Here is a 21,750-nt window from a genome sequence, read left to right on the forward strand (position 1 = left end):
ATTTCAACGCAATTAAATTTAATTAGGTTGGGCGTGGTTATAGATACCTCACTAAATATGCCACGCCCAAAGGGAGACAGCTTCGTTGCGGCCACGCCCATTTATCCGCTTACAAGAAATCAATTATATAAAGGGGGGGCGTTTAGAGCCTGGTTCCACTAAATTGATTTACTTCAAATATCTGAAAAAAAATCTGGACATTCATCTATAGATTGTTAGCAAACCGAGGGACTGGTTTAAATTATTTATTTTCAATCTGGGCGTGACTGACAGTGTCATAACAAGCCACGCCCAACATTCAAAACAAAGCATTACGAACATATAAGCCACAAGGCTTATGATGCAAACAGTTGTCGTTGTCACAACAAGATGCCACCAAAGGAACTTACTGAACATTATCTGTTTACCTACTTATTTAAAATATCGATTACAATAGAACTTGAGAGACCGATAAAAGATCCTTAATAATGTTAATCAGCACTTCAGGAAGCACTTATGCAACTATATTAGATTCTTTTGTGTCGGTCACGTCGCACCACCGGGACCCCGAAAATAAAAAAAAAATTAATAAAAATGGCGGGATGGCGTCAAAGTGTCTCAAAAGGTGAGTTTTACCGCATAAATTAACCCGTTGGCGGCGACAAATTCGAATATTTCCAGCGTTCGTCGTACCCCAAAGGTACGTGCTCGGCATCATGGGATTTTTGGCGATCGTCAACTCGTACACGATGAGGGTCTCCATATCGGTGGCGATCACGGAAATGGTTCCGGCCACCAAAAATGTCGTCACCGTAAGTAAACGCGCGTTTTAGTGCCGCCATAACCTAAAAAGGGTGTCCTTTTAGGACCCCGACAAGTTGTACGATTGGGACTCGGCCACCCAGGGGTTGATCCTCAGCGCGTTCTATTGGGGCTACGCCGGTACCCAACTGCTCGGCGGTTATTTATCGGAAAAGTACGGCGGAAAGTACACGTTGGGCCTAGGGCTGCTCGTATCCGCCCTATTTACTTTGGTCACCCCCTGGGTACTTTATGCTACCGGCGGGAGCGCTGCCACCTTGATTTTCATGAGGGTGGTAGAAGGATTGGGTGAGGTACTGATATTAGTTGTTGCGCAAAAAAAAACCAGTTTTTTGCTTTAAAATCGATGATGTTTTAGGGTACCACGTATCCGGCCCTTAATGCTTTGTTGGCCAGCTGGGTGCCGTCGAACGAACGGGGAAAAATTGGCGCCCTTATTTATGCCGGGAATCAGATGGGTGAGTACCATCTTAATAGTATAATTCCTATGCTCTATTTCAGAAATGTATAGAGCAATAAAACCTTATTAGGTGCAATGTAGTGCCACCCGGTTAAGGGTCAATTTATGAGTTGTGTCTTATTTTTTTAGACAAAGATGCGACTGGTAAAATATTGCGGTGTAATTTCGGGACACCCTGTATAACTCTCCTATAATTTTTTTTAATGAAAACCCTAAAAACGTACAATTCTTTTGTTGGGGCCTTAATGATTTGGCCCCCATATACTATGACAGAAGCATTAATGCCGACTAAATACAGGGTGTCAATTTGAAAACTTCCCACCCCTATTATCTCGAAACGGGTTAGGTTTTTATAAAATCGCTAGGACACGTCGATTTTATTATCGAGGGGGAACAATTTTTATGCAGAAATCACTTCGCCTCTTTCAACCCCCTGCCCCCCAGAACCTCCCTTTCAAAAATCTTAAATGGCAGTAGGGGTTGAGTGATACCTCATTTGAAAGAACTTTTTATTCTCTACATTTTGGCACATTATTTTTTAAATTTGAGTGGTGCGTTGCCAAGTTAGGGTTATTTAAACATTGTTAAATTACTTATTATTAAACATTATTCCTGTAAGTGTTTTAATTACGTTAAAGCTATGATTTGCATTGAAACATGTTATTTAGGTTAATATTATTTTTACTAAACATTTGCATAGCCGTTACAATTATGGTCTTTACAAAAGCACGCCTAAAATTTATTTTATTAACACATCTACTTTAAGAGGTGTTCAAAGTGTTTTCCATTGTTCTCCAAACAAAAATAAAGTCTATTCCCAAATTCTTCCCGAACATTCTGAAATACCTCTTCTGGAATAGCCCTACTTGCCTCTGTAATTCTTCTTTTTAAATCTTCGATATCATCAGGCTGAGTTTTGTAAACAACCGATTTTATGTGCCCCCATAAAAAAAAATCTAACGGCGTTAAGTCTGGTGACCTAGCAGGCCATTCTATCGGTCCCCTTCTACCAATCCATTGGTTAGGGAATCTGTTATTCAACCACTCCCGCACTGGCCGAAAATAATGCGGCGTAGCTCCATCTTGCTGAAAGTGTAGTTCGTTTTCTTGCAAAATGTTACCAACTTGATTTTCCAGTTCAGTTGTTATCAAAGGATCAATTACATCTTTAAGTAGGTGTAAGTAGAGCTCTCTAGTTAACTTATGTTCAATAAACAACGGTCCTATAACAGCATTTCCAAGAATACCGGCCCAAACATTAATTTTTTGTGGCCGCTGTGTAGCACTCTCTCTGAAAATGTGGGGATTGTCCTCACTCCAGTATCGACAATTCTGTCTATTGACATGGCCGTTTAGGAAAAAGGTACATTCATCACTGAAGCAAATGTTGCTTACCACAATTGCACGAGTGTTTATTAAGTTGGACATAATTTCGCAAAACTCTATTCTCCTATCAAAATCGTCCTCATGAAGTTCCTGTAAAATTTGCATCTTGTACGGATGATATTTATGTAACTGTAATGCTCGTCGTACAGTTTCATGTGACATTCCAGTTAGACGTGCTACTGTACGGAGAGAATTGGTGGGTTCTGCAACGAATGTTCCCAAAATCTCTACTTGAGCATCTTCGTTTAAAACACGCCGACTTGCCCTTTTTTTGTTTCCAACTGAACCCGTTTCATTAAATTTAGCTACTACGTCCAAAATGTATCTGTGACTTACATTACAATTAGGATTTCTATTATTAAAAACTTCTGCCGTTCTTCTTGCGCATTTTCCTTGCTCGCCATAAATAAAAATCATTTCAATTCTTTGCCTAAGCGTGTATACCATAGTAACTAACAATAACACACAAATTATCGAAATAAATTTTAACTGATTTAAATACCTAGTGACATTGACTGGTAGGAAAGTTCACTAAATCGGATATATTACATATAAGTTTTTACAAAGTATGTGTAATAAAATCCAATAATTATAATCTATCTCAGTACATTTTAAGGTGCACCTAGGTAACCAAATACCTGTATGTGCAAAAAAATCAAAAACAATTTTATAAAAATAAATATTTAAACAAAATATGTCCCATTCACTAACTATTGCAAAGTTTCCATTTAACACCCAATAAATAATTAAACATTAGAAAACAAAAATCCTTCACGATCACGTATGAATGCCTAAAGCTATGAAATATGAAAATTAATTAACAGTAAGTAGTTTTTTAAATACATGTAAATGATCATAAATGTAATCCCCAGATATTTTACAAAATTTTTTGACAGCTTTTGTATGTCTAATATATGGTGGTAATAAGTTGTACAGTTTGGGTGCGTGGTAAAAAATTGATTTTAATTTCATAGTAGTGGCAACAGTTGGAATTGATAAGTGTCTATTTACATTTAATCTAGTCTGATACTGATGATTAACAAAGTTCTTAAATTTATTCGACTTGTGAATATATATACAGAGCGACCAACAGTATAATGTGCGTACATCAAAAATATTTCTGGAATAAAGTAATGCAGTAGAAAATCTTTTGTTTTTTTTTGAAAATAACTTTTAAAATGTAGTTTTGGGTTACATTTAAAGAAGTCAATGTGTTTTGGTATATCCCACCCCAAAGAATTAGACCATACCTTAGTAGTGATTCCACAATTGCTTTATAAATCGAAATCAAAAGTTGTTTATTTAATATTTCCCTGAGCACATAAAACTTGTATATTAGTTTTCGAATATTTTTTGATAGTCTAAGGATGTGGTGGTCCCACTTTAAGTGTTTGTCAATATAGATTCCAAGATATTTTGTAGAGTGGACTTCATGAAGTTTATCCATAAGACTATCTATGTAAATACTATTAAATGATGGACGGTTTGCAGCTGTGAGGGAAAATGCTATATAAATAGTTTTAGTGATATTTAATGATAATTTAAATGAGTCTAGCCAGTGTTTTATTCTCTTTATACCGTTTATAGCATGTTCCTTCACCAAATCCCATGTTTCCCCATAGAAAGTTACTGCTGTGTCGTCAGCATAAGAGATAGTACTACCGTTTTGTATTGACATATTGGTTAAGGAATTTACATATGCTCCAAATAAAATTGGACCCAGAACAGTCCCCTGAGGGATGCCCATTTTAATTTGAAGGGGTTCACTTATAGTATTTTCAACTTTGACGGATTGCGCTCGATCCATCAAATAATCAGCAAAAACGTCTAACACGGTTCCCCTTATCCCATAGGATTCTAGGACTTGGAGCAATTTGTTATGAGGGACCGTGTCAAATGCCTTGGCTAGGTCTAGGAAGACCGTAAGACACTTTCTGCCACCATCCAAATGGTCTGTTATTTGCTCACAAAGCACACAAACTGCATCGGTTGTGCTGAGGCCACTCTGGAAACCAAATTGGTTCTTAGAAATTATATTGTTTTGATTAAAAAATTCCACCAGGCGGTCCTCCGAAAAAATGTTCATTATACTTATGGGTCTATAATTATTTATATTTGATTTATCACCTGCCTTGTGAATAGGTTTTACTATGGCTTGTTTAAATTTTTTTGGGACCTTTGCAGTTTGAAAAATTAAATTTATAATGTGTGCGAGAGGGGAAGAAATATAGATATGAATATGTTTTATAATATCGGTTGTAATACCATCAATTCCGGGTGCAGAGGAATTTTTTAAAGAAGCAATTTGTTTGATAATTTCATTCTTATTAGTAGGTCTTAGAAACATTGAAGCCTGTGTGGATGGTTTTATTTGCAGGGAATCTGGAGGATTTTTAATTTTATTATACACTATCGGACAAAAGTAGAGAAACTTCTAAAAATTCTTTGATTTACGGAAACCATGTATTTAAATTAAATATTTACTACAAATATTGTAGTTCTCAACAACTGCGTTTTTTTACCGCATTTTACATGCCTCTTATAAGTTGTTTATTTACAATAAAAGAATTCAAATATTTTCGGATGACATAAGTAGAGAAACCTAAATATCAATCGTCCAAATTTAGTATTTAGTTCGCTTTACGTGAGTTCTGTTGATAGTTTTGCATAGATTTTTTAATCAACATGCCTCGCGGAAGATATTTGTCTGAAGACCTTCGTAGAAAAATAGTTGATGCACACAAGAGTGGTATACGACAAGTGGACATTAGTAAAACGCTTAATTTGCATAAGTCCGTTGTTAGCAAGACAATTTCTAATTTTAAAACACGAAATTCAACAAAAAGCATTAAAAAAAGTGGCCGCCCAAGAAAAACAACCAAACACATGGAAATGATGATAAAAAGAATTGCCCAGTCTGATCCTCACAAATCAGCAAATAAAATTTTAAGTGAATTACCTGGTGTTAATGTTAGTTCTAAGACCATACAAAGACGACTGAGGGAAGGAGGATTATTTAGTAGAAGAGCCGCTAAAAAGCCGTTTATTAGCAAGAAGAATCAGAAGGCCCGACTCAACTTTGCACAAAAATATTTGCATTGGACAACCAACGACTGGAAAAAAGTTCTTTTTACTGATGAAAGTAAGTTCAATTTGTTTGGGTCCGATGGAATCTCATGGGTACATCGACCACAAGGCAAAAGATTCGATCCAAGATATACACAGCCTACGGTAAAGCATGGTGGTGGCTCCTGCATGGTATGGAGTTGCTTCTCTGGGTTCGGTACAGGACCATTACACATCATTGAGGGTATCATGGATCGATTTGTGTATTTAGACATCCTACAAAATGTAATGCTACCCTTTGCTGAGGATAATTTACCTTTGACTTGGATATTCCTACAAGATAACGACCCCAAACATAAATCAAAGGTTGTCAAAGATTGGTTTTTATCGGAAAATATTAGGGTTATGGACTTTCCTGCGCAAAGTCCCGATCTTAACCCGATTGAAAACCTCTGGGAGGAACTAGACCGGCGTGTAAGGCAACATCAGATCAGTAATAAAAATGATCTTATAAAAGTTTTACAAGATTCCTGGAATTCTATTGGAGAGGAAACCATTATGAAACTGTTGGAATCCATGCCAAATCGATGCCGCGAGGTGATTGCCAATAAGGGATACTCTACTTACTATTAATTTTTCTAAGATAGAAATAAGAAATAACTTGTACTTTTGGAATAAAATTTAGTTTCTCTACTTTTGTCTCATAAATATTTTGTTTAATTAAATTAAATCTTAGGATTTTCTTCTACAATTTATTTTACTTTATACAAATTAAATCTTAACAATTATTGTTGATTTTCATTATGTGTAGAACTGCATTAGTTTTGAAGTATTCAAATAAAACGCAAATTTAAAAAGTTTCTTTACTTTTGTCCGATAGTGTACATATTGTAACCGACATCAACAAAATATTTGTTGCAAAAATTTGCCATATCCAACTTATTATTAAAACTAGAATTATTGTTAGTTACGTTAAACTTAAAATCTTGGTTACTGTTTGAATCTGTTACTTCATTTATTATCTTATATATTTTTTTTAGGTCAGTACCACTAGACTCGATTTTGGCTTTGTAATAATCCTGTTTACATTTCTTGATTAACGTGCACAAGGTATTACGGTAACTATTAAAGGCAGTTTTGTTTTCTAAATTGTTATGAATTAGTAGTGTTTTTTTCATTTTGTCCCTCTTTTTGATACTATTAATTATACCAATTGTGATCCATGGTTTTATTTTTTTATACTTATTTTGACATAATTTTTGGGTTTTTGAATGATTTAATGCTTGTGTAATAGTACTGTATAAAATTTCCAATGCTAGTTCTGGATCATCATTGTTAAAAATGCTTTCAAAATTTTGATTATGTATAAAATTTGTTAATATGGTATAATTTATTCTAACTGTATAAGAATTTACCTCCTCCTTGTTTTTTTGCAACCCAACTGTATCAGTAATATGCAACATGGTGGGAAAATGGTCAGTTATGGCAGATTGAATGAGAAAGGAAGAACAATTAATCTTAGAACCATTTTTTCTTCTCAAGAATATATGATCCAGACAACTAGATGAGTCAGTTGTAACCCTAGTGGCTGAGTTTATGGTAGAAATAAAACCGAAGTGGTTCAGAATAGCCTGGTATGTAATAATTTCATTATTGTTTTCATCAAGAAGGTTCAAATTTATATCCCCTAACATAATGTCAATCTGACTGGTAAATGAATCTGTAAAGAAAGTTTCGAGATCCGAAAGAAAATTATGTGTATTAGTAGAAGGTGGTCTGTATATACAAAAGCGTCTTATTGAGTAATTGTTTACTTTAAATTTGATACTCGTTAATGTTACTTTTGATAGGGCAAGCTCAATATGTGTTACATCGTGTACTAGGTTGGACCTAACATAAACAACTGTGCCATCATTTTGATTAAAACTTGCATTATTATAGTACATACAAAACCCATTAGCATTCTCTATATGCCAACATTCTGTAAGCACAATAATATCACAAAAATTAAGCCTATAGCTTTCAAGAAAACTAACTAACTGATCAAAAATTTTTTTTAAGCTACGAATATTAAGATGTAAAACATTTATAATCTTATTATCTAGTTCAATATTATTCCCCAATAAATCACAATTTAAAATAGTTTCCTCCCTAATGTTATTACCTAAATTGTCCAGGTTCTCTAGAAGTTCAATCTCTTCTCGTGTGTCAGCCATTGATAGATCCATAATCGATTTTAGCTCTCAAAACAGATAATAAATATTGATAGGAAGGACAGTCCAAATCATTAGCTTTATGGTCAGTCTTATAATTTAGTTTGTGTCTATTGTTGGTGTTGATAGAGTTTTTACATTGCTTGTGCGCAGCATTATTGCAGTCTCGAGAGCTATGAGAACCAGAACATGATTCACAAACTGGTTGGTTCGGGCAATTGTCACCTCTATGGAAATGTTCTTGACAGTTAAAACAGCGTATAACAGAAATATCTTCGAATATAGCATATCTCTCCCAGCCAATAAAAACCTTCCCAACAGCCATAAACCTATGAAATAGGGAAGGAGAACATTCTGCAAAAACAGTGTAACGGTCCTTTACTTTCTTCAAAAATGTTATATTGAGCTCATCATTTGGGTCAATAAATTTGTTTTGTTCCCTTATACACCCTTCCAAGTCCTCTTTGGCAATTTTACCATCATAGCCTGGTATTTTTATTCTGGGTTTTCTTAATTTTGGTATATCAATGTCATATCCGGCAAGTTTCTTATCAGCTTCCTTCTTCAGAGCATCCAGATCTTGTTTATTTTGACACTTGACAATTAAGTGACCACTTGAGGTAGTACGGGTACCCCGAATAGCAATTTTTAGGTTGGATGGATTTATATTTTGCTTTAAATCAGCCTCCATTTTTTCAATACTCTGGTTGCGTTTGGGTTTAATTATCAAGCTCGGCAAATTATGGTTAGTATGTTTACTTTGTACCTGCTTCACTGGATTTGACAAGGCATTACTGTATGTTATAGTTAAAGAATTTGATGATTTCTGGGTATTTTCTAAGTCTTCAATTTTTCTTTTTAGTAAGGCAATTATCTCATCTTTGGTGGAAATGATAGTGGTCTTATCCTCAATGGTATTTTGTAAAAGACGACATGTCTCTAGAGAGATGCATTTCTTACAATGAAAAATCATAACTCGAGCACTAAGTTGTAAGACTTTAACTTCAGAAGCCGTTAATCCTGCACAGGCCTTGCACACTCCCTTTCGACATCCATCACATTTAAAAACATTATTTTTGTCCTTGCAGACATTACATTCCATGATGAAGCCAGATTACTATTACAAAAGCAACAGGCCAGTTGGCAACACTGCACAAGTAATCACGTTATTTTGACAATGTTTACATTTGTTTTGTGCGTAAAAAAAGGCAATCATAGCATTTGCCCTTGTTTGTTATGCACTACTAAAACACCAGAGACATGTAGACACTAATATTATAAATTAATTTTAAGTTAGACTTTCAAATTTCAAACAACGTACAAACAAATTAAATGTTTATCTTTCATGACCAAAAGAATTTGTCGGATTGATAAACACTTTCGCTTTATGGTCAAACACGTTCCAATAGAAATCATAGCTTCAACGTATTTAAAACACTTACAGGAATAATGTTTAATAATAAGTAATTTAACAATGTTTAAATAACCCTAACTCGGCAACGCAGCACTCAAATTTAAAAAATAAGGTGCCAAAATGTAGAGAATAAAAAGTTCTTTCAAATGAGGTATCACTCAACCCCTATATAAGATTTTTGAGAGGGAGGTTCTGGGGGGTAGGGGGTTGAAAGAGGCGAAGTGATTTCTGCATAAATAAAATCGACGTGTCCTAGCGATTTTATAAAAACCTAACCCGTTTCGAGATAATAGGGGTGGGAAGTTTTCAAATTGACACTCTGTATATGTTGGGCCTCAACATCTCTAGAAGACGCTCAGAATAAACTTCTATCTTTAACGAATTTCGCAATAGAATTTAGTCTAGTTTTCCAAATGGGCGAAATGCCCCGGACATTTCATTTCAAATTTACTATAATAACTCTCAAACAAATCAACTTCAAGGTACCATAATTAGTAACCTGATAAGCGGCTCAATAATCACCTCAACCAAAGACTGGTCCTCGGTGTTTTACTTGTTCGGCGCCACCGGCCTCGTTTGGTACGTCCTTTGGCAGCTGTTGTGCTACTCAGATCCCGACAGTCATCCCTTCATATCCGACAAGGAGAGGGAGTTCCTGAAAAGGGAAGTGGGTGAGCCTGACCTAATAAAAATCCTCCCTTTAACCCCCTTGATATCGCTTTTTTATGTACAGTGAGTCCGACCAGTTTAAAAAAGAAACACATCCCCTGGGGGGCCATTTGCACCAACATGCCGGTCGTCGCGTTGGTGTTCGCCCAAGTGGGGCACGACTGGGGCTTTTACATGATGACCACCGATCTGCCCAAATACATGAAGGGCGTGTTGGGGTATAACGTGCAAAAAAATGGGCAAATGTAAGCGGCATAAACCCCTTTTAAATAATAATTTTTTTATATATACAGGGTGATTCAAAAGTAAGCGGCATCCTTTCAGGAGCGTAATCCTTGTATGAAAATAAGGCAAAAAGTTCATATTAATATGGGTCCGAAATTGCTTCCTAAGGGAGCTACGCCCCTTTGAATAGGACCCCTTGAAGACAATTTTTTCTCTTTAACTTTAAAACCCTTTAGAATTAAATTTTGAAAATTGGTGTACTGCATAAACATGTCGTTGTGAATAAGATTCTAAATTCAATTTTTTTAAATTTTATTCAGGTGCGTCACATGCGGGGGTTGGTAAGGGTAAAAACATCCCTTTATCTTTTACTCTTTAGGTTATTGTGATTTTGTTTGAAAATTATAAAATTTTAGAGTCTTATACGTAAAAAAGGTACTCTTAGTTCAATTCGATAGAGCGTACCATTTACGAGAAAAGCGACTTTGAAAATGTTCTGATTGCGTATGTTTATTGGTGAAAATTAATTCGCATTACGATCGACAAAAAAGACACTTTTTACTCACATTTTATTTAACAATTTATAGAAAGTGTTCAAAATTATTACCATTCGCGTCACGGCAAGCTCTTAATCTTTTTATTAGATTATGGTGCACACGTGGTAGAATTCTTGGATTGTTTTTAATTGTCTGAAATCCTTCCTCTATTCTTTGCCTGAGAACATCAATATTGGGTATAGGGCGGGAATAAACTAGTTGTTTTAGGTGTCCCCATAAATAAAAATCAAGGGGGTTTAGGTCAGGAGACCGTGGTGGCCATGGCACTGGACCTCCACGACCTATCCAGCGGTTTTGATAGGCATTATTTAAATGTTCTCTAGCGAGAATGCTAAAATGTGGGGGGCACTATCGTGCATAAACCACATTTGTGCTCGTAATTGAAGTGGTAGATTTTCTAATATTTGTGGTAATTCATTCTGTAAAAAAATCGTGTAAATTTGTCCATTAAGTCGTTGCGGCATAAATACAGGTCCTTTTAAATGCCCATCGATTATTCCCGCCCACACATTTAAACTAAACTGCTGCTGATGTGCCTTCTGTACCGTAGCATGGGGATTCTCATCCGTCCATAGGTGGTTGTTGTGGAAATTGAAAATTCCGTTTCTTGTGAAGCCGGCCTCGTCAGTAAATAAAATTTTCTTCTCAAAATTTTCAAAAGCTATGCGGTTTTCTTCTAGCCAATTACAGAAGTGTACACGAGGAAGGAAATCTCGCTCTTCCAAAGCCTGAACCCGTTGAATATGATAAGGGTAGAGTAACATATCGTGCAAAATTCTCCATACGGTTGACTGAGAGGACCCTTCTTGATTTGCGATGATGCGAGTGCTCAAAGATGGATCTTCTTCAATACGATCTAGCACGCGTTCTTCTAATGCTAGGGTTCTGGCATTTCTTGGTCGCCCAACAACTTCCTGTCTTTGAAATGTTCCTTAAGCAAAATTTAAGTAGATATTATGCGATATTACTCACATTTTTGAATTTACCTGTTTCCCTTAAATTACGATCTACTCTTGCGAAAACCGTACGGTGTGGCACTCGTCGATTAGGAAATGCCTCATGATACAATCGTCTTGCTTCAACACAATTACCAAATGCTCTTCCAAACATAATATGAATATCAGCTTGTTCTTGATACGTAAAATCCATGTTTGCTTTTTAAACTTAGAAACACAAAGTACCAAACTCAACAAAGGCAATGCCCTTCTTATTAATAATAAATAGTAATTTGTAAAACACTTTATGAAACTAATTTTACTTTGACAAAGTAAATTGTATTTTACAATGACATTTATCAGTCATTTAAATGCCAAAAACCAAAAAACAACCGCCAACTTCGTTTTAAATGCGTATCCAGTAATTTTATTATGTATTAAACATACGCAATCAGAAAATTTTCAAAGTCGATTTTCTCGTAAATGGTACGCTCTATCGAATTGAACTAAGAGTACCTTTTTTACGTATAAGACTCTAAAATTTTATAATTTTCAAACAAAATCACAATAACCTAAAGAGTAAAAAAAAAAGGGAAGTTTTTACCCTTACCAACCCCCGCATGTGACGCACCTGAATAAAATTTAAAAAATTTGAATTTAGAATCTTATTCACAACGAATGTTTATGCAGTACACCAATTTTCAAAATTTAATTCTAAAGGGTTTTAAAGTTATAGAAAAAAATTGTCTTCAAGGGGTCCTATTCAAAGGGGCGTAGCTCCCTTAGGAAGCAATTTCGAACCCATATTAATATGAACTTTTTGCCTTATTTTCATACAAGGATTACGCCCCTGAAAGGATGCCGCTTACTTTTGAATCACCCTGTATATATATTTTTGTAGGTCAAGCGTCCCTTATATTGCCATGTATATCGTCTCTATGGGGTCGGGCTGGTTGTGCGACTGGATCATTAAGAAGAACTACATTTCAGTTACTAACGCCCGAAAGCTTTTCACCACTATCGGTTAGATTTCCCTTAAATTCATTCTTTTCTTGTTGTTTCATAATAATGGGGTTTTTAGCCTCAGTGGGGCCAGCGATCTTTCTAGTACTGGCCTCATATTCTGGCCAAAATGGGGCTTTAGCAGTGACCATGTTCAGCATAGCGATGGGGTTCATGGGCGCCTTTTACTGCGGAATGAAGATCAACGCGTTAGATTTGTCCCCGAATTACGCCGCCACCGTTATGGGGATTGAGAATACTGCCGGGGCCGTCACTGGTATTATCACTCCTTATTTGGCCGGGGTCTTAACCCCGCATGTAAGTTATTTCTTAATTTTTTTTTTTAAATGTATATGGTTTGGAGGATTGTGTTTTTCTTCAGAACTGTCTAAATACATTGGAGGTATGGTGCGCTGTTAACAGGTTAGGCTTGAATGGGGCTAAGTGTAGTGTGGTCAGTTACTCTAGATCAAAAACATCCTTAAATTTTAATTACTTTATTAATGATACTATTTTGAGTAAATTAGAGCAAATTACTGATCTTGGTATAACCTTTGACTCTGAATTTACATTCGTTCCACACTTCAATAACATAGTCAAGTCAGCCCTGAGAAGGCTTGGGTTCATAATTAGAAGTTTTACTTTGGAATCTACATTAAGACTGCTTTTCTGTTGCTTTGTGAGATTAAAACTGGAGTTTGGCTGCATTATATGGAACCCGCTCTATCAGAATCATGTTGGTCTCCTTTGCTGTAGATTTGCTAAGTTTTTGGCCTTCAGGCAAGGTAAGAGGGTTTGATCATCGGCAACTATTGGAACGCTTCAATCTACATCCATTACATCTCAGAAAAATAATCTTCTCTGTAAAATTCCTGCATGGATTCATTGATAGTCCTGTACTTCTTTCTGGTATACGTTTCATGGTGCCTAGGCTTAATGCTAGACATCCCCAAACATTCTTTCTGCCAAGGCCTCATACTAACATCCTGTTGAAATCGCCACTATATATAATATGCACTATATTTAATCGGATCTGTCACATGTGCGATATAAATTTCTCTCCGGTTCATGTGATTATCGATATCTTGGTGGATCATTACTCTTGGGATTAGATGACTTTTGAGAATGTGACTTTACTTTACTGTTTTCCTTTTCTTTTCATTCTTCATTCTTTTAGGTTTGTTTGTGTGTGTTTTTTTTTAACTCTATTTTTCATTGTTTTGCAACTGTTTCCTGTTATTGAGCAAGTTGCCTGTTGGAAATAAAGGCTTATTATTATTATTATTATTTCTATGGGGAATAGAACGAGATCAGTGACATCCTGATGTCATCGTTCTCTCTGTCACATGACTTTTAAGGCTAAAGTTTTTGATCCTACAGGAAAGTCTGACGGAGTGGCGGGAAGTGTTCTGGATCGCCTTCGGCGTATTCTTCGCGACGAATATTTTTTATTTGATCTTCGCTAGCGGCGAGGTGCAAGAGTTCAACAGGAACGAGGAGCGTTACAACGACGGGAGCAAGACAGACGGGGGATGTTAGAGGAAAACCAGCGTTTGCTTATAATCTTATCGTATAATTTATAAATAAAATAATAAATTCTTTCTTATCCTAAGACTAATCTTAAAGTCCTTAAGTCCGCTATTATTAAGTGCTAAACTATATTAATATATAAGTTTTAAGGCACATATCACAGTAAAAAAGTCTCAAAACTACATACTATAAAAAGACATTTTATGACTAAATAAACTCGGAATGTTTTTTGGGGCGACACGGCATTTATTTACTGTTGCCTTTAATTAACAGACAACGAAATAAATAAATAAACGAGTCAGTTGTCTAGTAAGACACATATTACCTATGTGTCTTGAAATAACATTAAATTGCAATCAGACAGTAAAGAAGAAATTAACACTAGAGATGGTGATAAGGTAACTACTCGTTACTCAGCAGTTCGGTTAGTAACGAATATCGATCCGAAAATTAAATTATTATTATATATCGTGCGTGCGGAAGAAGACTGTTACAACTCAAAATTTGCACTTTTTAAGATTTCTGCAAAATACGACCTAAAAATTAATTTTCTTTAATCTAGAATAGTGTTACATGTTTAGTTCAACTACTTCTCAAGAGATGGTGAGATGTCACACCGGCATATTTAAAAAAAAACATTGCGCTGCTCAACAAAACCGTTGCAGTTCAGTTTAACACTAGCTCTCAACGGGAAAGGACGGTCCGCTTTGAGCAAAACTGTAACATTTCTATTTGGTGCAAATTGTTAAGTGTTTTTCCTGTTAAAGAGTGTTTGTGTTTTTTGGTAAGTAAAAATTATATTAATTTTATCTAAAAGAGGGTTACATTTTGAAATATAACTTTTTGGCATTAAAAAATATTAAATAGTGTTGATAAGTTATAAGAAAAAAAGAAACATTTTGACTTGTAATGTCTTTGACTAGCCATGTTAATTTAATTTTGTTTTATTCCAAAATGTAACGTTTTTCTTAAGATATTTTGTCTTAATTCCGTGTATACAGTAAGTTGTTTTAATACGCAACATAGGGTTTAACGTATCAAAATTTAAATTTGTTTCAATTGAAAAATGGTGAATAGCCAAAATAACATACAAGGTGAAATAAAAGGGATAATTTTTCAATTGCTACTTTTTTTACAAGATTTTACTTATTTCTGCTACTCAAACATAACAGCTTACGCCGTTGTTATGTATATCTTTAGGTGGTTTCGAAGTTTTTTGTCTTTGTTAATCCATCAAATGAGTTTAAATTCTTTTACGCAAAACCCTTTGCCTCAATTAAGAAAATATACTGCATGTTTATAAGTAAGGTATATTATTTAATTGGATCGTTGAAACAGTTACGTCACATCCTTAGTGTTTGCTATGACGTAACATTGCGATCAGCTTAAGCAAATCTTAATTAAATACGTTCGATAATAATACGTCCTTGCAGTGTATAGTATACAGTTGTAGTATACATCTTTTTAGCACGTATTCGTGCTGTTTGAATACTGTTTTTCACGTTTTTGTTTACCCCTATAAAAATAATTTATGTTGTAATTTGTTTGCAGATTAAAATGACTGGAACGTATGAAAATCGAAGCTTGCGCATTTTAAAAATGGTAACAAATATTCAAGAAGATGAAATACTTACAACAAATACTTCAAAAGAAAATCAGCTCATATCGGCGGACTTCGAAGGTAGAATAGTAAATAGGCAATAGCCGTAAAGCTTAATTAGATAAATTTCTATTTTTAAGAAAAAGCAAACTGTCAATCTGAAGAAACATCACAAATCTATAAACAGGGTCAGCAGTTCGGCTCTTTTCAAAAATCTGCTCCCTTGCAAGGTAAAAAAAAAATTAATTTAGACTATATAGGTGTTTCTATTTAATTTATCTTCTAGAATCTTTACTTTCCTGCTTATCAATACCATCTACGAGCAGTTTATCATCGTGTGTTTATCAAGATAAAACAATCATATCAAATATTTCAGAAGAAGATCCAATCACAGCAACTGATTTTGAAGGTATAGAATATGCAAATACTTAATAACTATAAAACTAAATTTTACTATTTCCAAATTCTTAGAAAATATAGATTTTCATTTTAAAGAAATTCAGAACCAGGATAGTAGTGATGTTGGCACTCAAAATCAAAACTAATACGTTTTTCCTAGGTAAAAAAAGTAAGATTAAATATTTTGGTTTTAATTATTTCTTTTAGGAACCTCAGTGCGACGCTCGTCAACCTCTTCAAGTAGTTCATCATCGAATTCATCTGACTCATCATCTTCATCAGAATCTGATGGAACATGATCCATTTGGATCAGATGATAGTGTAAAGGATCCATTATACGAGAATAGAAACTCGCCAAATAATTCTGATACATCGGAAGAAGAGAATATCCATCAACCAAAAAAACGAAAACTTATAAATGAGACTGAAATAAAACAAATGGGCAAAAGGAAAAAGAAAAATGTATTATTATGGAAAAAAAATCAAACAAAAATATTAAGGAATACAGGAAAAGCTTACTTTTCCACACAAATAAAAAAAAACGAAGATGGAACAAAAATTAAAATGCAAAGAGAACATCCGCAAAAATCCATTCAGTTACCTTGCAATGAGAAATGTCGTTTGAAATGCTATATTAAAATTTTGGAGGAACAACGATTACATATTTTTAATGAATATTATAGTCTCGGAGATATTAATAAGCAACGAGAATACATTTCATCTAACATGACGTCAATAAATCCAAAATATAAGTATAGCAATACTGAACAGCCTAGAAACCCGAATAATGCATTCCATTTTATAATATCAAGCACAAAGGTACGTGTTTGTAAAAAATTTTTTATGGCAACGTTAGCCATAAACAACAGAACAATTCAGACGGTACTAAAAAAACAAAAAAGCTGCGAAAGTGGGACAGTGATTAAGACAGACAAAAGGGGGAGGCACCAAAATCATAAAAAGATAAGCGATGAAATTAAAACCCAAATAAGAAACCATATTAATTCAATACCTAGAATTGACAGTCATTACTGTCGAAGCAGAACAACCAAAGAGTATATAGAAGGTGGAAAAAGTTTAATGGATATTCACAGGGACTATGTAAGTCTGAGCAAAAAAAAAATCAAGATTTTGGAAACTACCAGCTTTATAGCAAAATATTTAATGAAGAATATAATATTGCATTCCATTTGCCAAAAAAAGATCAGTGCGAGCTCTGTATTGAATATCAAAATGCAACAGATGAAGAAAGGAAGAAATTAGAAGAAAAGTATAATCGGCATATACAAGAGAAAGAGCTAAGCAGATTAGAGAAGGAGACAGATAAGCAGAATATGGACAGTAATGTAAAAGTGTTAGTGTACGATCTCCAAAAAGTTTTACCATGTCCAACGGGACAAGCAAATTCTTTTTACTATGTTTCTAAACTAAATGTATTCAATTTGACCATTTTTGACATAAAAGAAACCGAAGGTACTTGTTATGTATGGCATGAAGGCCAATGCTTAAGAGGAGCCAATGATATTGGGACTTGCATTTTGAAATATTTAGAAGGCTTAACTCAAGAACACTCAGAAAATCTAGATGTAATATTTTACTCGGATAATTGTCCGGGACAAAATAAAAACAAATTTATTTTAGCTCTTTACATCTTTGCAGTAAATAAATTAAATGTTAATTCCATAACACATAAATTTTTAATTAAGGGACACAGTCAAAGTGAAGGTGATAGCGTTCATGCTAGAATTGAGTCAGAAATTACAAAATTTAAAAAAGCCAACCCAATTTACGTACCCGAACAATACATAAGTATAATAAGAAATGCTAAAAAAACGAAAAAATCTTATAAGGTTAATGAACTTTGTTTTAAGGACATGCTTGATATAAAAAAACTTTCAGCCGATCTGTTTGTAAATCCCCGAAATGTTAGGTTTAATGATTTAAAAGTAATACGGGTAGAAAAAAATAAACCAAACAATTTATTTTTTAAATACAGCTACAATGAAAATTATACGGAAAGTGAAATAATAAGTGAAAGGAAAATCATAAATTTTGATAACATTGAACTGCAAAACGCTTATTCTAAAAAACCAGGAATTTCTGATGCCAAGAAAAAAGGATTATTAGACCTAATTGAGAAAAAAAAGTGTGTGCCAATGTACTATTTGGATTTTTTTCAAAACTTGTAGAAGCTGTATAGCTAAGGTATAAACAGAATCCTTTTTGACTTTTATGTTTCTTTTTAAATTTTTATGTTCTGTTAAGTTATCTCTAGATTTTTTTAAACATAAAATCTACCTAGGTTAGTGTTTGCTTAACTTTGAGTTAATTGTTAAGCGGCAATTCGATTTTTTTTTAGATTCTATGTTTATATTTAGGTTGGAAGTATTTAATACTAAGCCAAAGTTATGTTTTAAAGTGACTTAAGAATTTTTTAATGTTTTAATTTAGCTTTGATATTGTATTTGTTTATTTTTTTACTAGATAATAAACTGTTACAAAACTTACCTTTGTGTATATTTTCTGTAAAAGAGAGTTACATAAGCATTTTTGGGGATATTTTGATGTTTTAAATGATCCGTATATTTACCGTTTGATTGTTATCTGTTAAATATTTAACTATAAAAGAAAGTTTTAATTGTATATTCTTTAAAAAAAAACAGTTAAAAAACAACATTAAAAACAACAAAAAAATATTCAAGAGAGTTACATATTCCTGTTTTTACCAAAATAAAAAAACTAAATAATAATGTATCCTAACATCTTAATGTAACGTCTAAATGCCGTACTTTAACATAATTTTTGTGATTAACTATAAAGTACATTTAATGATAAAAAAACATTTCTAAAATAATAATCTTTAAGTAGCTCTCCTGAACAGTTACACATTTTGAGATGTAACAGTCTTCTTCCGCACGCACGATATGAAGGGTCTAGAAACCCGCTAACTCCACTTTTTGTTAAAATTGGGATATTAAATGCATCTCGTAGCAAATTTTCTTTAGAACAGGGAATATAAAAGAGAGTTATTTCTAAATAGTGATAATCATCAAGTAATATCTTGTTCACTTGTTTATCCGTTTTTAAATATTAAATTACACGGTATATTCGTTAGGTTACACTGTAGGCGGTTTGTAAGATTGGATCGTTTCAAGGCTGGAGGGATGTTGTGGAAAAATACTTCACGTTCAAGGAACGAACTCTACCTATTAAACCGCGATCGATAATCCAGCTCCGACCGCTGAACCGCAATCGGTCGCTTTAACTTCTTAATGGCGTAAGCATTACTCAATGTTATCAGTCAGAATTAAGCAAATGATTGAACGTAAACCAGTCAAATTATATCCATATCAATCAGGAAAACTGTGTATTAATAAATACCAAACAGCCGAGTAACGAGCATTCAACAGTAACGAAAAACAACATCTCTACTTGACTCCTCAATCCCTTACGGCCCACACCAGAGGTTCCTCAATAGCTCTCTTCTTTTTTTTACGCATTTTCAAGGGTGCGGGCTCCCTCACTACTTTAACACTGTCATTAAAACTAAGCGTCACCTCACTTACGTCCACCGACTTTGGGCTCAAGTTCCGGTACAAACCGCCCGTTTCCCGTAGGAGTTCCGGCCTTTGAAACCGTCGCCTCGGACTGTCCTGTGACGACTTTTTACGCTCGAAGTGGTCCAGGTTGGTGTCCGGGCGCGACGAGACGATCGGGTTCCTCTCGATGTAGTTGTCCACTTGCGTTTTGAAGTTGCTCGTCGGGTATCTGCAAGTTAAGTTGCGTTAGCACCCTGTATATTGTCCCTACTCAAAAAAAAAAACACCTGAAGGACTCGTGGTAATAAATGTGAAACGTGTTCTCGTGAGCGACGCATTGCATGGCGACGTAGGCGTGCGCCAACAGCAAAGGGAACCGGCTGGTCCAATAATTCGTAAAAGCATCCGGGATTTCCCCGAGGGACTCTTGGGCTTCCCTGGTCAATTCCCGGAAATGGTGTTTCTAAAGAAAAACCATTAACGTTTGCAATAAATGAAATACTAAACAGATTTTTTGACTGAAACACTTTTTACGACTTTTTCAACTTTCTAAGTGCCTTAAATTAATTGATTTTTAATTCCATTACAACTGGCTGCAAACGGCTTCATCGTTTCATCACTGGAAAACTGCCTGGAAGTAAATATAGTATTTTTCCATAGAAAGTAAATAATTACTTCAGTTGCCTAAGCTACACCAAAATAATGAAATTATTGTTTTTCATTGAAATTTGTTTAACTTCCATGGCAGTTGAAGAAATGAATGTACTGGAAAAAGAGCTACACTTGCGTGCATAGAAATCGGCCCACTGTAAACTTTTGACCTTAAATTAATTTAAAAAAAAAATTATACATCAGATATGCTGTTTGAAAGACAATTTAATATCCTTTAATATGAGTATAAATTTATGAAAACTTATTTGAACATCCTATCTTTAGCATAGTAAAATTAATGCATTAAGAAAATTAGGCTTTTTTATTATTAACATAAATAGGGTTATTGACAATTTAAAACTTAACACTTAATTTTTTAATAATGGGTATGACCTCCTCTTGCTCTAATAACATCTCTCATACGAATAGATTTAATCAAGTTTGCTATTGTTTCTTGTGGGATGTTTAGCCACTCTTCTTCTCCTGCAACAATAAGCTCTGGGATCGAGTTTGGGGTACGAAGTCTAGCTCGAATTCTTCGTTTTAGCTCATCCCATAAATGTTCGATCGGATTTAGGTCAGGACTGTATGCTGGCCACTCCATAACCCGAAAACCGACTTCTGCAATGTAATCTTGCACGATTCTTGCGTTGTCATGCATAAAGGTAAATTCATCTCCAAAGTAGTCGACGTAAGGTACCACATAAATTGCTAAAATCTCCTCGATATACCTAGCAGCCGTTAAACCTCTTTTTCCGTGAACACGGTCGCCCCTACGAATGAACTGAAGGTCGGTTCGTGCCTGTATAGAAATTGCACCCCAGATCATGCAGGAACCACCTCCATAAGCACTTCGCTCTTCAAAGCAGCAATCCGCAAATCGCTCTCTTGGTCTTCGGCACACTTTCCTTCTTCGGTCGCTACCATCGAGACATATTCTGGACTCATCTGAGAACAGAACAGATCCCCATTGTTCCAACGTCCAATTCAGATGATCCCTTGCAAAACGCAGGCATGCTTGCCGATGAGCTTTGGAAGAAGTTTTGGACTAATCGCAGGTGTTTTAGGGGTCAGGTTATTTTTTTGCAGTCTTCGTCTCACTGTCCACTGACTAATAGGCACTTCTCGCACCTCACGGAGCTGTCGTTGCACTTGAACGGCATTAAGCTGACGATTTCTTAATATTGTTGACACAATAAAGCGGTCATCATGAGCGGTTGTAAATCACTTCCTACTAGTGTTGGAACAAACCTGCTATTTTCGTATAGCAAATGCTTTTGCTAATGCGAATCAAAAATAGCTG

General features: G+C 34.8%; 3 protein-coding genes across 4 annotated transcripts in view; 1 reads left to right on the top strand and 2 right to left on the bottom strand.

The window, feature by feature from the left end:
• The first annotated feature begins 452 nt into the window (after positions 1-452).
• Positions 453-14,340, top strand: LOC126746687 (sialin-like). The gene is made up of 9 exons (XM_050455016.1): positions 453-604; positions 661-791; positions 846-1,094; positions 1,160-1,259; positions 9,823-10,011; positions 10,074-10,254; positions 12,628-12,749; positions 12,808-13,046; positions 14,109-14,340. The coding sequence occupies exons 1-9, from the start codon at positions 574-576 to the stop codon at positions 14,265-14,267; spliced, it is 1,401 nt and encodes a 466-aa protein (XP_050310973.1). The 5' UTR covers positions 453-573; the 3' UTR covers positions 14,268-14,340.
• Positions 10,651-12,030, bottom strand: LOC126746695 (uncharacterized). Its single transcript, XM_050455032.1, has 2 exons — positions 11,778-12,030; positions 10,651-11,722 (listed from the first exon to the last, which is right to left on the bottom strand). Exons 1-2 carry the CDS (start codon positions 11,938-11,940, stop codon positions 11,100-11,102), a joined length of 786 nt encoding a protein of 261 aa, XP_050310989.1. The 5' UTR covers positions 11,941-12,030; the 3' UTR covers positions 10,651-11,099.
• LOC126746682 (serine/threonine-protein kinase/endoribonuclease IRE1-like) overlaps positions 14,281-21,750 on the bottom strand; it is a 32,900-nt gene continuing 25,430 nt past the window's right edge. For both annotated transcript variants that reach the window (XM_050455005.1, XM_050455004.1), the window contains 2 exons: positions 20,084-20,259; positions 14,281-20,025 (listed from right to left, as the gene is read on the bottom strand). In XM_050455005.1, coding sequence (XP_050310962.1) covers positions 19,698-20,025; positions 20,084-20,259 — 504 coding nt within the window. In that variant the 3' untranslated portion in view covers positions 14,281-19,697. The remainder of the gene's footprint in view (positions 20,026-20,083; positions 20,260-21,750) is intronic.

This window comes from Anthonomus grandis, chromosome 18 (genome assembly GCF_022605725.1).
Source record: "Anthonomus grandis grandis chromosome 18, icAntGran1.3, whole genome shotgun sequence".
Lineage (NCBI taxonomy): Eukaryota > Metazoa > Arthropoda > Insecta > Coleoptera > Curculionidae > Anthonomus > Anthonomus grandis.